The sequence below is a fragment of the Parasteatoda tepidariorum genome, chromosome 10 (assembly GCF_982258835.1).
Source record: "Parasteatoda tepidariorum strain Cologne lab strain chromosome 10, Ptep-v5.0, whole genome shotgun sequence".
NCBI lineage: Eukaryota > Metazoa > Arthropoda > Arachnida > Araneae > Theridiidae > Parasteatoda > Parasteatoda tepidariorum.
The window spans coordinates 89,860,572-89,874,135 of record NC_141764.1 but is presented as its reverse complement, the minus strand read 5'-3'; the positions used below and the strand labels follow the sequence as shown (position 1 = coordinate 89,874,135).

The following is a 13,564-nucleotide window of genomic DNA, read 5'->3' as shown; positions in this document are numbered from 1 at the left end:
AGCACACAAAATGTTCACTGACAAAATTGAGGTTTGTCTGCTGCTACCACCAGATAATAGATATTTATATTTTAAATTTAAAATTTACAAATGTAAATATTTTCATCCAAAATGAGTGGTTTCAAAAAGTTAAATCGGAGAATTTCTTCGAGAAAATTTCTGATACGCACATGCTAAATTATATTTACAAAATACAAAAATATGAAATAAAAAGGAGCAACATACACGATTATTTTTGTATTTGAATAAATATTTTCTTGGATGCAAAACCTGAGAGATAATTTTTTTTGCACCGTTTGTATGATAAATTTCACAGAAACGAAGAAATTAGGTTTTTATTTACGAGAAAAGTATTTTAAACCCATATAGATTTTTTTCGAAAATTGTTTGCAAAAAAATGACAACTAATATATTTTAGTTCCCGGGGCACAGAAAAAGGCTTTGCGGGCCGGATGCGGCCCCCGGGCTGCCAGTTGGAAACCACTGGTATCGAAGCAATCATAAAACACCAACAATCAATTAAGGTGTATCAAGACCGTTTTCTCGGTATTTGTAAAAGTATTATTTTATGATATTTCTCAAAGTTATTTTATGACGTTCAATTTGCATTGATCTAATATTTACTATCAAATTCCTAATCCATTATTACAATATTTAATCATTGGCTATTAATTCTATCTACAAACCTGAAATGATCGTTCAAAATCCATACTCCTCGTAAACTGAAACCTGTATTTTATCTTAATTAATACGTTACTAAGGGCACGCAACTATATATTTCTGGGTAGTGATCTTTAAGCAGCTGTCTCAACAATCATTAAAGCATAACGGTGAACACAGCTTCCTGGACAAGCACTTTATCGTGTCCGGTCTTTAAGTGATGTTCAATTTGCTTTCTGGTGGTGATTTTAAAACAAACGGATCTCCGGTGATGAGTGGATAGCATGGAAAATGTGGAGATTATCAGAAGTTGTTGTTGCGCGCAATGAGGGTGGTCATTTCGAAACGTCTTGCTGGTAATTGGACTGTTATGGACGACAGAAACTATTTTGTTTGCTGTGGAAACAGGTTTCGAATGGTAATATTAGCTAGTTTGTTGACACTTTTAAGAATTTTAATGCATTTTGTTGCGAAATGTGTCCCGTTTTGAAAGAGAATAGAATTATTTTCGAAAATTTTATGATGTTAATGCGTTTGGTATTTAAAATGAATAATCACAGGATTAAATTTTATTACGTTTGTTTATTAAAAAATAACCCTGATCAATGCATGCATAAATTTATTTATAACATAAATTAATTTACTTTATCATAGTATTATGCAAAAACACTTCAAGGAATTCGTGTCCAGGTACATTTAAGTTGTATGTAAGGGTACGAATAGCATTTATGACGTAAATCATGACTGGGAAAAATTTTTTATAATGACTCAATTTCTAGCTACAATAGCACATTAGAAATTTACATTTTTATACCGATTTCTAATTTACATATTTATCTTTTTTTTCGCTTTAAAAGTATATTTTAGGCATATAGGAGTGACTATGACATTAGTCTTTTCGAAATGTTTTTTATGTTTTAGGGGCTTGGGTAAACACAAAAAGTTTACCTAAACTCCTGATTGCTGTGTGATATTCTTGCTTTTTTTTATTGTTAACTAAACTGATCAAACAGTTTCACTGTTTGATCAGTTTACTTCGTGTTTATAATGTCGTTCAAGTTTGGCACAGTGCAGCCAATATCGACTCTATATTCATTGTATTCTACATTTCTAATGAATTCTACATGACAAGTTGCTGTTTTTAATCAACAAAATTTGCATCCTTAGAAATATTTTTTTTAGAATGTTTCCCTCCCTGTAGAACAAAAATAAAGAAAATAAGAATTATCTAGGACAAAAATAAATAATACTAATTTTGACAACCCCTTTATATTTTGAACTTTATAGTTTGGTGATACATTAGATTCGTTACAATCTAAACTGAAATATGAAACACTTGTATAAATACTCAAGTCGCTTTACAAAATTAAGTGTTTCATAAATACTATTTATACATCGATGTATATTGTTTTGATAATTTATTTTTAGGTGAAACCTCATTTCTTAGTTAAAAAGTGTAAAATGATTTTTAATTCTATATATTGCAATTAACTGAGCGAATCGTACATAAGGAGATGTTAACAAAACTGTGCTGGATTTGTTACTAATGGAAAAAAATTGATTAGCACCTAATTCAATAATAATAAATCTAAAACAAAACAATTATCTTTAAAAAGCCTTTTTGTTGCAAATAAATTTTTCCCTTGTGAGAAAAGCATCGCTTATTAATCGCATTTATGTGTGTTCTGGCAAAGTAAAGTTGTTGTTAGGTCATAAACACATCTAGAAGATTATAGTGGTTGCTGCTCCTTTCTAAATGGTTATGGTTAGATTCTGACACTACCGTAACAGTTTAGAAGATTATAGTGGTTGCGGCTCCTTTCGAGATGGTTATGATTAGATTCCGACACTAACATAACAGCTTTTTTTGTAAAAATTTTTAATTTATTTCTGTTCTTAATTTTGACACAAAAATCGTATTTTTTGCTTGGTAATAAGTGAAAGATAAGATTTTAAGACAAATAAAATATTTAGATAAGTCTAATAAAATATTTTTTAATCGTAGAAAAGTATTAAAAGTATACATTTTAATCTTATCTTATTGCGTAGGGAACAATTTTAGTGACCATGTATGATTTCTATGTATGAAAGAGATGCACCTTATATAAGGTATTTCGTAAAGATCACTCTGTAGAATATTTTTTTAAAGTAAATTTAAAGTAATGTAAAATAAAATTATTTAATTTAAAGTAAATTAAATAAAGTAAAGTAAATTTTAAAGTAAAGTAAATTAAAGTAAAGTAAATTAAAGTGAAGAATAATTTTGTGAAGTAAAATTTAAAACAAAATAAGGTAAATAAATAAAAGAAATAAAGTAAATTAAAAATTCCAAAAGGTATTTACATCAGGGGTCACAAACTAATATCTGAACAAAAAAAAATATGATTGTAAATTCTGATTTAAAAGGAGCGAATACAATTGTTTGATTGCGAGATAAAACAGAAAAGAGTTAAAATAGTTTAAACCGGCAATCAAACAGGTTTGCTGCTTTGTTTATAGGCCTTCTTTAATAGTGAAGTGTCAGATTACAGATGCGCTTTTGTTATTTCCTCGCTGAAATATTAATTTTGGTTCCTCAATGTGCATACTTTTTTAATTTATTCCTGATAAAAATTTAAAAAATATATATTAAGAGTTACCTTTATGGAACACCTCGTTCAGGTAGGGAGAGTCATTGTAATATACAATAGTGCTCAAGAGAAATATTTTAACACGAGTTTTATCGATTAAAATCTATCAGTTCTAATTAACGAGAGTGGATTTTATTTTTGTCATCTTCTGCATTTATTCTAATTCAAACGGAAATTTATAAGAAGTTAGTAATGTAAAAAGTCTTGACGAAAATTCTAAAAAATCATAGATGAGTCGTCGAAAGTAGTGCAAGAGCAGGCCTTATTTTTAAACATTTTTGTGCTTACTTCTGCATGGAATTATGTAAAACTGCAAATCCAATATGGACGAAGATAATAGAAATGTAAATGAGGACAATAAAGTTCAGCTTTAAGTTTAGCAATATAAAATAGGCATTCGAATCTTGATGATCAAAACTGATGTCTTTTTTTCCATAAAAATTGAGAAAACAGACGTTTTCAAAGATGCTTATTTTATTATTCCAAGTGAGTTAATATATTTTGTTCGCAAGTATTAATAATACACAATATTTTTACAATAGATATTTTTTTTTACGTATTCGAAAGGATAAGGATAATTTTTTTTTATGATTCTAAGATAATGGAAGTAGATACATAGGTTTATATAACACTTTTGGAATGTTTTTAATAAATGTTTAATGAATTTGTGTTTTCATCACCCTTAAAAGTATACATAAATGCATAAAATTTCAAAGTACTATAAGTTCTGAAAAGAATAGTGTAGAATTTAAATTTTCAACAAAGAGAAAAATCATACAAATATAATAAAACCTTAAGTATAAATTTTTAAATGATAAAATTAAACCCTACATTGTTCATTGTATTGGATGCTGGTTCTTAAAGGGATATAGTACAAGATACAGTTTGACATCTTATGAATTATGATAAAATAAATATCTTTTTCAAAATGTAAAGAAATATAAATTTTTTTGTTGTTGAAATTTTAAACTTTTGAGTGCATAATTCCTCAAAAATTATTTCATGTATTAACATAAATTTTTTATGTACCTCTTCATTGACATCTTTAACAATTTATAGATAAATGTTTAAATAATACTTTTTTTAAATATCTTTTTGGGACAAATTGTAAAATTAATTTTTCTTAGTTTTATACACTTTAAAAATTACTAATTTTTAAAAGAAATCAAGAAAGCGATGTATAACTTATAGTTGGAAAACTTAAGCATACTTTCAATCCTATATTATTCGAAATGCTTAAAAATAGCCCATTATTACGCAAGCCTCTTTGAAATTTCCGAAGTTTTCTTCAGGAATATTTTTAAATAATGAAGTATTTTTTCCGTATAGTAATTTCTAATTAGTTAAATTCATACGAGTGATACTATGCTAATCTCAAAACTCAAAGTTCTATTTTCTTTTGCTTAGAAATTATAATAGTTTGAAATGTTCTGCTTTTACTCATGCTTTTTGTCAGTTTTAACCCTTTGACGCAGAATTTTTATTAAACATTTTTATTATTTGAGTTATAGCTCAAAATAAGTGAAAAGTATTACATTTAGTATTTTAATAATTTATAGTTATGAAATACAGCACGAAAACAATGTCATTTTCTTCGCTAAGGGTAAAATCTTACAAGCACGACTCCCTTCCAAATCATAATTTTTAAATTTTACGCTTAATTAGATATAAGAGAAGCAGTTATTCGTAAATGAATTTTTTTTTAATTCATAAAATAAATTAATGAAAAATATTTGAATCGGAATGAAGAAAAAAAAATTTAAACTACTTTTTTTGAATTTTAGTTTTTAGTACAAATATAATTCCTATAACCTAATAACTCGTTTTACTAATGGTTAGATTTTTTCCTTCCTTCCTTCCTTCCTTCCTCAATGGCACGACAGCCCCGGGTGGGCCCTGGCCTTCTCAATCAACTTCCTCCAGGCCTGCCTCCGCCTGGCAGTTGTCTTCCAGTTTGAGACTTTTAAGACTGAAAAGTCTCTTTCCACGCAGTCGGCCCATCTCAGCTGGTTAGATTTTTTGTAATTAAAAAATAATAAAATATATTTTTGCTTGTAATTAGAGTGTCAGAAAAGTACACAAAAGGGACACCGGTGTCACATCTGCGTCAAAAGGCTAAGGGTCATGAGACTCCTTAATAAAATTATATATTACATAAATAAAATAATATTAAAGGAATAAAACTTAATTATATGAATAAAGTTAAATAAAATAAATATATTAAATAATTTAGGATTTTCCACCAAAACAATGCAATTTAAATAAATAAGTTGTTGTATTGAATTGAAAAGCACACATTATACTATTTGTCATGGAGTAAGTATGCATCTAGATTATATTCTAATGAGAGAGGTATTTTCCTCTATATACTTTTACAAGAAAATTTATAGTGTAAAATTGAAAGTTTTGGAGACAACATAATGAGAAGCCACTTTTTAAATTGTTTAGGAAAATGTTTTTAAGAGCATTTCTTGTAAAAGTCACGAATTCTATGCCGGCAATAAGATGTTTCTATGAATTGTGGTATTACATGGAGACAATTATGGAAACTTGTGATGTATCTTTCTGGAAACCATACTAAATAGTATATAAAAATGTCACTTTTGGGAAAAAGTTGGTTTATTACTTAATTGCTCCAAGCTCATCCTATAACGGAATAGTGTTTTGATACGTTAAAACTTACTTGTCCCTTCATTTTGATAATTAAAGTTCCCTTCTTTTTAAACATTTTAATTAACTATATTTATAAATGAAAAAAAAATCAAACAAATAAATATAATGTTAGATTTTTGAAGTTCCTGAAAAGAGTTATAAAAGCACCTTACCCGAATCGACTTGAATTCTCTCTATCGATCAAGTAGTTAGTTTAGGCAATCAAGCTGATCCGGTTCCGACCTAAATCTAGAAAAAAGCTGATTTAAGTTCGTTCGAAATCACGTAATTGATAAGTAGTTTGATAGTGATTTAGTATTCCAGTTTCATTCAAAATTTCGTAAATTGTTTTTGTTATTTTATGAAAAGAAATAATTTCATCAGACTAAGAAATCTGACAAATTAAAATTTATTTTTCTCAATATTTTTGATCAAATCAGAAAAACATTTTTTATTCTTTTTTTATGAAAGTTTCTTTGTTTGTAGTTAATCACATTCGTGTTGAAAATACTTAGCTCGTCGTAGAAAACTGTACAGAAAAAATGGTTTAAATTTGTTATTTTTCATTCGAGAAAATGAAAAACCTCGTGCGCAAGGAAACATACCGCCTAGAATTGTACAAATAAATGTTTGAAAATGCCATAAAAATTAACAATTAAGAGGAAATTAGTTTGAGTTTACTGAAGTAAAAGAATGACAGTTTATCACGAATAAAGCTAAGTCCTCTGGCTGTAATTTTACGTTATTCTGATTCAAAAATTAATTGTAGCTATCTGATTTTGAGATGAAGAATTATTTAGCTCTAAAAATTAATTTTTGCAGCAAGTCTTTTAGAGTTATGCATGCGAAATATTTTTAAAAATGTCGTGAGTTTAGTGCAATGAAACGTAAGTTGACCTCTTGAAAATGCTCCAATTCTGTGTGATTATTTTAGACGAGTGGTGGGTCGACTTGTAAAGAGGTGATGGAGCTGTTTTTGACGATTTGGTGTCTGAGTGTAAATGTCAACTGAAGAGGTAATCAATTTATCAAGGTTTTCAACTTAACAAATGGATCTTTAAATTTTACAATAAATTAAAGGCAGATATTATTTTAGGGATATGATAATAATGGGATATGTTTATGTTATATAGGGATATGATAATATAGGGATATGATATGTTAGGCAGAAATAAAATCAGCTAATATATTCTATAAAATTTACTTACATAATTAAATTCAATAGTCTTTAAGTATGTATAGGTATTTGTATCAAAATTTAATGCAATAAAAAGCAGTCTAATTCTGAATAGATTTTTTTTTAATGAAAATCTGAACCAGTTAGTTTAGTTTATTAGATGCTGAGAGAGAACTTTTTTTTTCCTTTTACATGAATATTTAACATGAATATGTAAAAGAAAAAATGATATTTTACTATAGATTTCTTACCCTAAAACGTGCGACTCGTTTTTAATAAGGGAAAAAAAAGCAAGGTCAATGTGATTTTTGCATGATGTTCTGTTTGCTTTTACTACGGGCACTTACTGTTTCTTTTAATATGACTCATACAATGAATATTAAGTATCAAACTTTTAGAATAATGTTCAACATATCGATTATCGATAAATAAGGTTTTTTTTCCATCAGATTTCTCATAGAAAAATTATTATAACGAGTATATATATTTATACTGTGTAGAGACAGACCTTAAGACTTTAAATAGTTAATTGTTGGCGGATTATGGCATCTGATAGGGTCCGTTTGAGGAAGCTTACAGATACAACCTTGGTATGTAGTAGGCTGTAGTGCAATTGAAGAAGATAATCCTTATAAATCCTTAAATTTATGAAATGCGTTTCTAAATTTTGCTTGTTTTTTTTTAAACTTTCAGTTATGGTTTTTAAATTTTTTCTCAGTAAATTTGTTTTATTATCAATTATGCTGAGAACGCAAGCCTATTAACTTTCTTGCTTTGATTGACCTTGATAATAATGCTTTAAAATTTAATAGCGTTGTTTGTTTAAATCACTACTAGTTCATGTGCAGTTACATATTTTATTTGATAATATAGTTCGTATATTTTTCCTTAATTTTTCGAATAGGAGCAGGATTTACAATAAAATAAACAAATATCTTGATATCGCAAAATCTGACAAAGGTGAACGTGAAGTAAATATGACAACGGAAGGAAGTTGTCAAAAGGCTTTGGTTACTTTTTTAAAGTAAATTATGCCTCTTTATAGTTCTTGACGCAATTATTTCAATTGTTTAAGTTGATGTCTTAAATTCGCAATTATTTAAGTTGATGTTTTAAATTCTATTTTCTGTTACAGGGGGCTACAATCACGTGATGGAAAAAGCTATGATATGCTTTGGAATCTGGTTCATGATTGTTGGACTCACTATATCTTGTTTTAGCCTATATGCTTCATATTATTTCAGCTGGGCATGCTTAACCGAGTTCCTACCGGGAATGTTGGCGTTCATCATTGGAGTTCACATGCTTAATATAAGCCGGAAATCTAATTCTAAACCGGAGAGTGAAATAACAGATAGCAACAGAGAATCTCCATTCTATTATGAATTAGAGCCAAGTCTGCCGCCAAGATCCCTACCACCAATACCAAGAGACATTGGTCGAGATTATGACCCTATTATTCAAGACAAAGTTTAAAACCTCAAACTGTGAACGTAATTTTAAATGTAAATAATGCTTTAGTGGGAAACGCGTCTTATAAATTTAACAAATATGCAAAAACGAACAACTTAGTTTTGAAACCCAGAGATATTTTTCTCTAATGTGAAGGGGACTAAAATCCTTAACATATCGTATGTATTTAAATCAATTTCGATATTATGGAAATTAGATTGGAGAATGGGGTGTTATAATTGAGACAAATCCACGTTTAGAACTTGTCTAATATGCACACTTCTCTTAATTGGTATAAATATTTTTAATGGGAATATGTTTGGATGGGGTATTTTTAATATAAATAGACTCCTATTTTTTACAAAATATATAATGTGATATTAATAACTGATCAAAATTTTTAGCTTTGTGATAGTTGTTTGTTTATTCATTTCTGTAAATGTGTATTTGTTGTCGTTTTGCGTTTCAATTCAAAATTATATACATGTTTGTAAATACTGCCAAATGAGAACCTCGATAATGAAACGAAATGCATTTTGTAATACAATAATTTATGAAACATTAATTTTATTTTAAAAAGTTCTAGTCATCAGCATTGACCAATTTGCTACTTTTATGCAGTGCCTTTTTATCTATTTTTGTATATTAAATGCATATGGGATCATTTTTATTTTGCATAAACATTTCTCGTTATTTCATAAAAAAGTATGAATTAAACATTTATTTACAATTGTATTTGTTTAAATTTGTCTATTTTTACCACACATGCATATAATATTAGTAAAATATTGATATAAGCTTAAAATAACATTAATAAAAATAAATTAATAAAATAAATTAACAAAATGAATTAATAAAAATTAGATTAATTAAAATGTAACTATGTAATACTTTTAATTGTTTGATTGTTGAGCCAAATGTATGGAAACCAAAGGGAAAAAATCAAGCATCGTTGGGAAATAAAGAATTTTATTAAATTTTCTTTAGTTGCTTAAAAATGTTAGTTGTCAAACTCAAAATTTCCGATTAAAATATATTAATATATTTAGTGAAAACAAGCGTCATTGCTTCATCGAAAAAAATGTAAAAAAAAAAAAGAAAAAGAAATTATTAAATTACCAGGCCTTAACTTTTGAAAAAAAAATTACTCGAAAGAATACTTAAGTTTTGTCGGTTAATGAATTGAACATCCTTAAGATTTACTAAATTAAAATTCAATTTTACGCATCTTTGAATTAGTTGGCGACAGAACTTGCTTTGAATTAGTGTTATTCTTGGCAACGTGTAATACACGGGTTTCTTTCAGAGAATTTTTTTTCGAGGCTTTTTATTAATTGTTCCTTACACTAAATACGAAGCAAAAAAATATATAATGAAAATAAAGTAAAATAGTGACTGTCTTCCTATTCTAAATTAAATAATTCAAACACTATAATCAAATCTTTGATTATCTTGATGTTTTGGGGGCTGATGATTTGATGTTGATGATTTATCTTGATAATTTAAGATGATTTCAAAGAAGACAATGCTTTTATTATGCAGAAAATAAACCTCCTGTATGTTTGGGTGCAATGATTTGAATTTCATTTTTGATATTCGAAGTTACTCTCATCCATCATCTATAAAAGCACGATTTGTAACGGTTCAGTGATACAAGTTTACTATCAAATCGTAACATCAATGATTGTGGCTATGGCTATTCTGACTGAAGTAATCTTCGTAATTTATGCTTGATTTACAATTGACAACAAAGAGTGACTCTTGATATTTCCATTCTTATATGCTTGAAAGAAACATTTACAATTCTTTTTCTTTCTACTTCTTCAGTATTCAGTCCTGTTCAAAACTAATTTGTTTCCTATTAATTTTATAACATGTTATTAATTTTCATGATTGATCTAATTACTTAATAACTTCAGAAAATACAAATCATCTGAATTGCATTTTATTCATTTAATCTTTTTTGAAGTAGACTGCCATAAGGAGACGTTCAAATATTACATAATCATATTTTTTTTGTTGTTGCAATTTTGGACTCCCCCTTCCCTCTTTCTAGCAAAAATAACCAAAAATGTTCAAATCCTTACATGCAAGAGAGTCGCTTGTTTTGTTACTTTAGTAATCTAGTAGGCCGGGATAGCCTGGTCGGAAGGGCGCTAGATCCATGTCCGAGAGTTCGTGGGTTCGATACCCCGTCGGCTGAAGACTTCCCGTGTAGTAAAGTGATTGATGCACGTTAAATCTGTCGAGTCTCAAAAGTCCTCCATGTTCCCATAGCAGATCAATACCTCTGAGGGTACTGAATTGGAGAAGGATCGTTCTCTGATTCAGATCAAAATTACGATCTGTGGATGAATGAATGGATGTATGAATGGGTCCTCCCTATAAACGGGTGCGACGTATGGTGTGGCAGAAGTCGAATTCTTGGTCATAGATGGCGCCACTAAAAAAAACACACACTCTGCCAATAATTTGCTCGGTTTCACCACGCAGGCTTGCCTGTGTGGCAAGTGGCATTAGAAACAACAACAACAACACAGCAATCTAGTTATCTAATTCAAATAAATGTTGTAACTTTGCATAAATCAAAATTTACCTTTATATTAGTTTTAAAATATTTTAAGTATAATACTATATATGAGAATTTTCTGTTTCCCTGTTGTGTTCAAAACTCTACACCTCTGAAGCTCTTATGAAAATTTTTTCCCACTTTTTTTCCTTCCCTCAAATTCAATTTTTATTCCAAATTTTAAAAAAAATTTCCACGCGTTTTATTGTTACATTTACGTTGCTTTTTAAGAAAATTTTGAAAACATTAGGATTATAATGCATACTCGACCTCACCCCTTGTCAATAAATATAGGCAAATTAAACCTCTAACCCGTTGGAAGCTTAAACATAATATTTGAACGGCCTTCCCCAATTTGTTGTAAACGTTTCGAAAACATATATTATCTTCAAACTTTGTTCTTTTTGCTAAATTTTTGATTTTAGAATTTCATGAAGATGAATCACTTACCATATTCTTCAGTTGTTGTAGTTGTAGTTGATTTACGTCGCACTAGAGCTGCACAATGGGCTATTGGCGACGGTCTGGGAAACATCCCTGAGGATGATGCACAATTATGATCCTTTGCATGGCACTCCCGCTTCGGTAACCCGACGACCTTCACGCGAAGTCGAGCACTTTACGGTAGAACAGTTTAACGAGGACCAATACTGCACACCCTCGGTCCCTACGCAGACTGATCTAAGTGGTCACCTACCCGTACACTGACAGCAACCAGTGATGCTTGACTTCGGTGATCTGCTGGGAACCGTCTCTTAACGATGAGTCCACTGCGGGGCCCATATTCTTCAGACAAATTCTTTTTGTTTTCTGACTGAAAAAGTAGCTAAATGAACGTGGTTTAAGGGCATTGAAGATGATACGAACTTCTGAACACCTATAAGTAACACCTATAGGTAAAAGTTTCATTGAAGCAACTATCACAATCTCAGTTCGGAATGTTCAAATTCCGAACTGAGATTGCGATAATTGCTTCAATGAAACTTTTACCTATAAGTACGGAAATAAGTTGAGGCAAGTAAAGGTTACTTCAAGGCATATTAAATGGACATTTAATTTACATAATATTTTCAGCAGTCATTAAATTAGTCCTGGAAATTATTCGCCACACCTTGAATTTCTTTTCTCATAATATCTTTCTATCAGTCCCTAAAATAGTTATTTCAGTATAAAAAAGTTATGAGGTCAAGAAATTAATTATTCGAAAGTTAAATGTTGAAATAAATGGAATACATAAAAGAAAGAGCAAAAGAAAGAAATTCCATTTTAGTAAAATCTGTTTCTGCATTGTTTTCTCTCTTTTACATGTTAGGTTATTCTATTGTAGCTATGTTTCATTTCTGACATATATAGAATGATTAAAAGAAAAGCGTTTTAAATTTGGAAATGCGGGAAAGCATAAATAGGTTTTAATGTTGAATGAAGAAGGCCCTTTGGATAATCATCTTCTTAATTTTTCTCTTAAAATCAAATTGTTTTCGATGTTTTTAATTCCACTTTCCACAATAGTGATGTTTATAATGTTTTTGCTTCATCCTCGCTTAAATATAATAATTAGTGACCAGCTATGTGCTCGTAGTTTTGACTTTATTTTACTCAGTAAGAATTCGAGAAAAATATATAAAGAGTGTTTATTACGAAATACCTGTACAGAGGAAAAAAAAAAAACAATTCTGCAAAGATGCGTGAAATGCAATATTGACAAGATACACAAATAAGATATCTCAGAACTTGTGCGGACCTTTACTCATAGTCATTTCTATTGTTTTAGTACAAAGTAGCTTTAATTAATTATTCAATTGTTAAAAATTACTCTCTTGCTCACGTAAAATTATTTTTAAACATAAAAAAGTATTGACAATTTTTAAAGTATTTAATGCTTTCTTGTTTTTACCAGCTGTAAAGATGTCTAAGGGTTCCTTTGACTTTTGTTGCAGGCTTTCTGTTAGGTAAAATTTCAGTCACAGAAAAAATTAAGTTATGTAAGTATTTCTCTTGATTAATTAAATTAATCAAGAGAATAAACTGAAATTAATGATCCATTAATGATTAATTTCAGTGAAAGAAGTGAAGGAAAATTTATGGAAGTAAGTAATTTGGTTATTTTGAAATTGTTTTCGTTTATTATCGCAGTTATTACAAAAAATGACACTGTAAAAATTCAGACAATAAACTTATTTTAATCTTGAATTCATCTTTAAATGAAGCTATAGTTTTATTTTATGGAAGTAAATGATGACAAACATTTATATTTTAAGATGGAAACGTTAAACTTTCAACTCACTTCAAAGGAAAATATAAATTTTCAACTATATAATGTGGTTTTTGTTATACAATTTCGAAAATAGAATGATGTATGGTAATTTCGAAATAACAAATGAGTAGAGTAAAATGAGAGATGACTGGAGTAAATTGAGAGATGAT

The 13,564-nt window shown here is 28.9% G+C and overlaps 1 protein-coding gene and 1 long non-coding RNA gene across 2 annotated transcripts in view; one reads left to right on the top strand and one right to left on the bottom strand.

Moving 5' to 3' along the window:
• Positions 1-753, bottom strand: part of Kyat (Kynurenine aminotransferase) — a 55,595-nt gene extending 54,842 nt beyond the window's left edge. Inside the window, exon 1 of the mRNA XM_071184257.2 lies at positions 687-753. Within this exon, the coding sequence (XP_071040358.2) occupies positions 687-710 (24 nt within the window). The 5' untranslated portion in view covers positions 711-753. The remainder of the gene's footprint in view (positions 1-686) is intronic.
• Positions 754-868: 115 nt separating this feature from the next.
• Positions 869-9,306, top strand: LOC107438215 (uncharacterized). The gene is made up of 2 exons (XR_011637451.2): positions 869-1,078; positions 8,255-9,306. It is a non-coding gene; the product is annotated as an uncharacterized LOC107438215 (long non-coding RNA).
• The last annotated feature ends 4,258 nt before the right edge of the window (positions 9,307-13,564 follow it).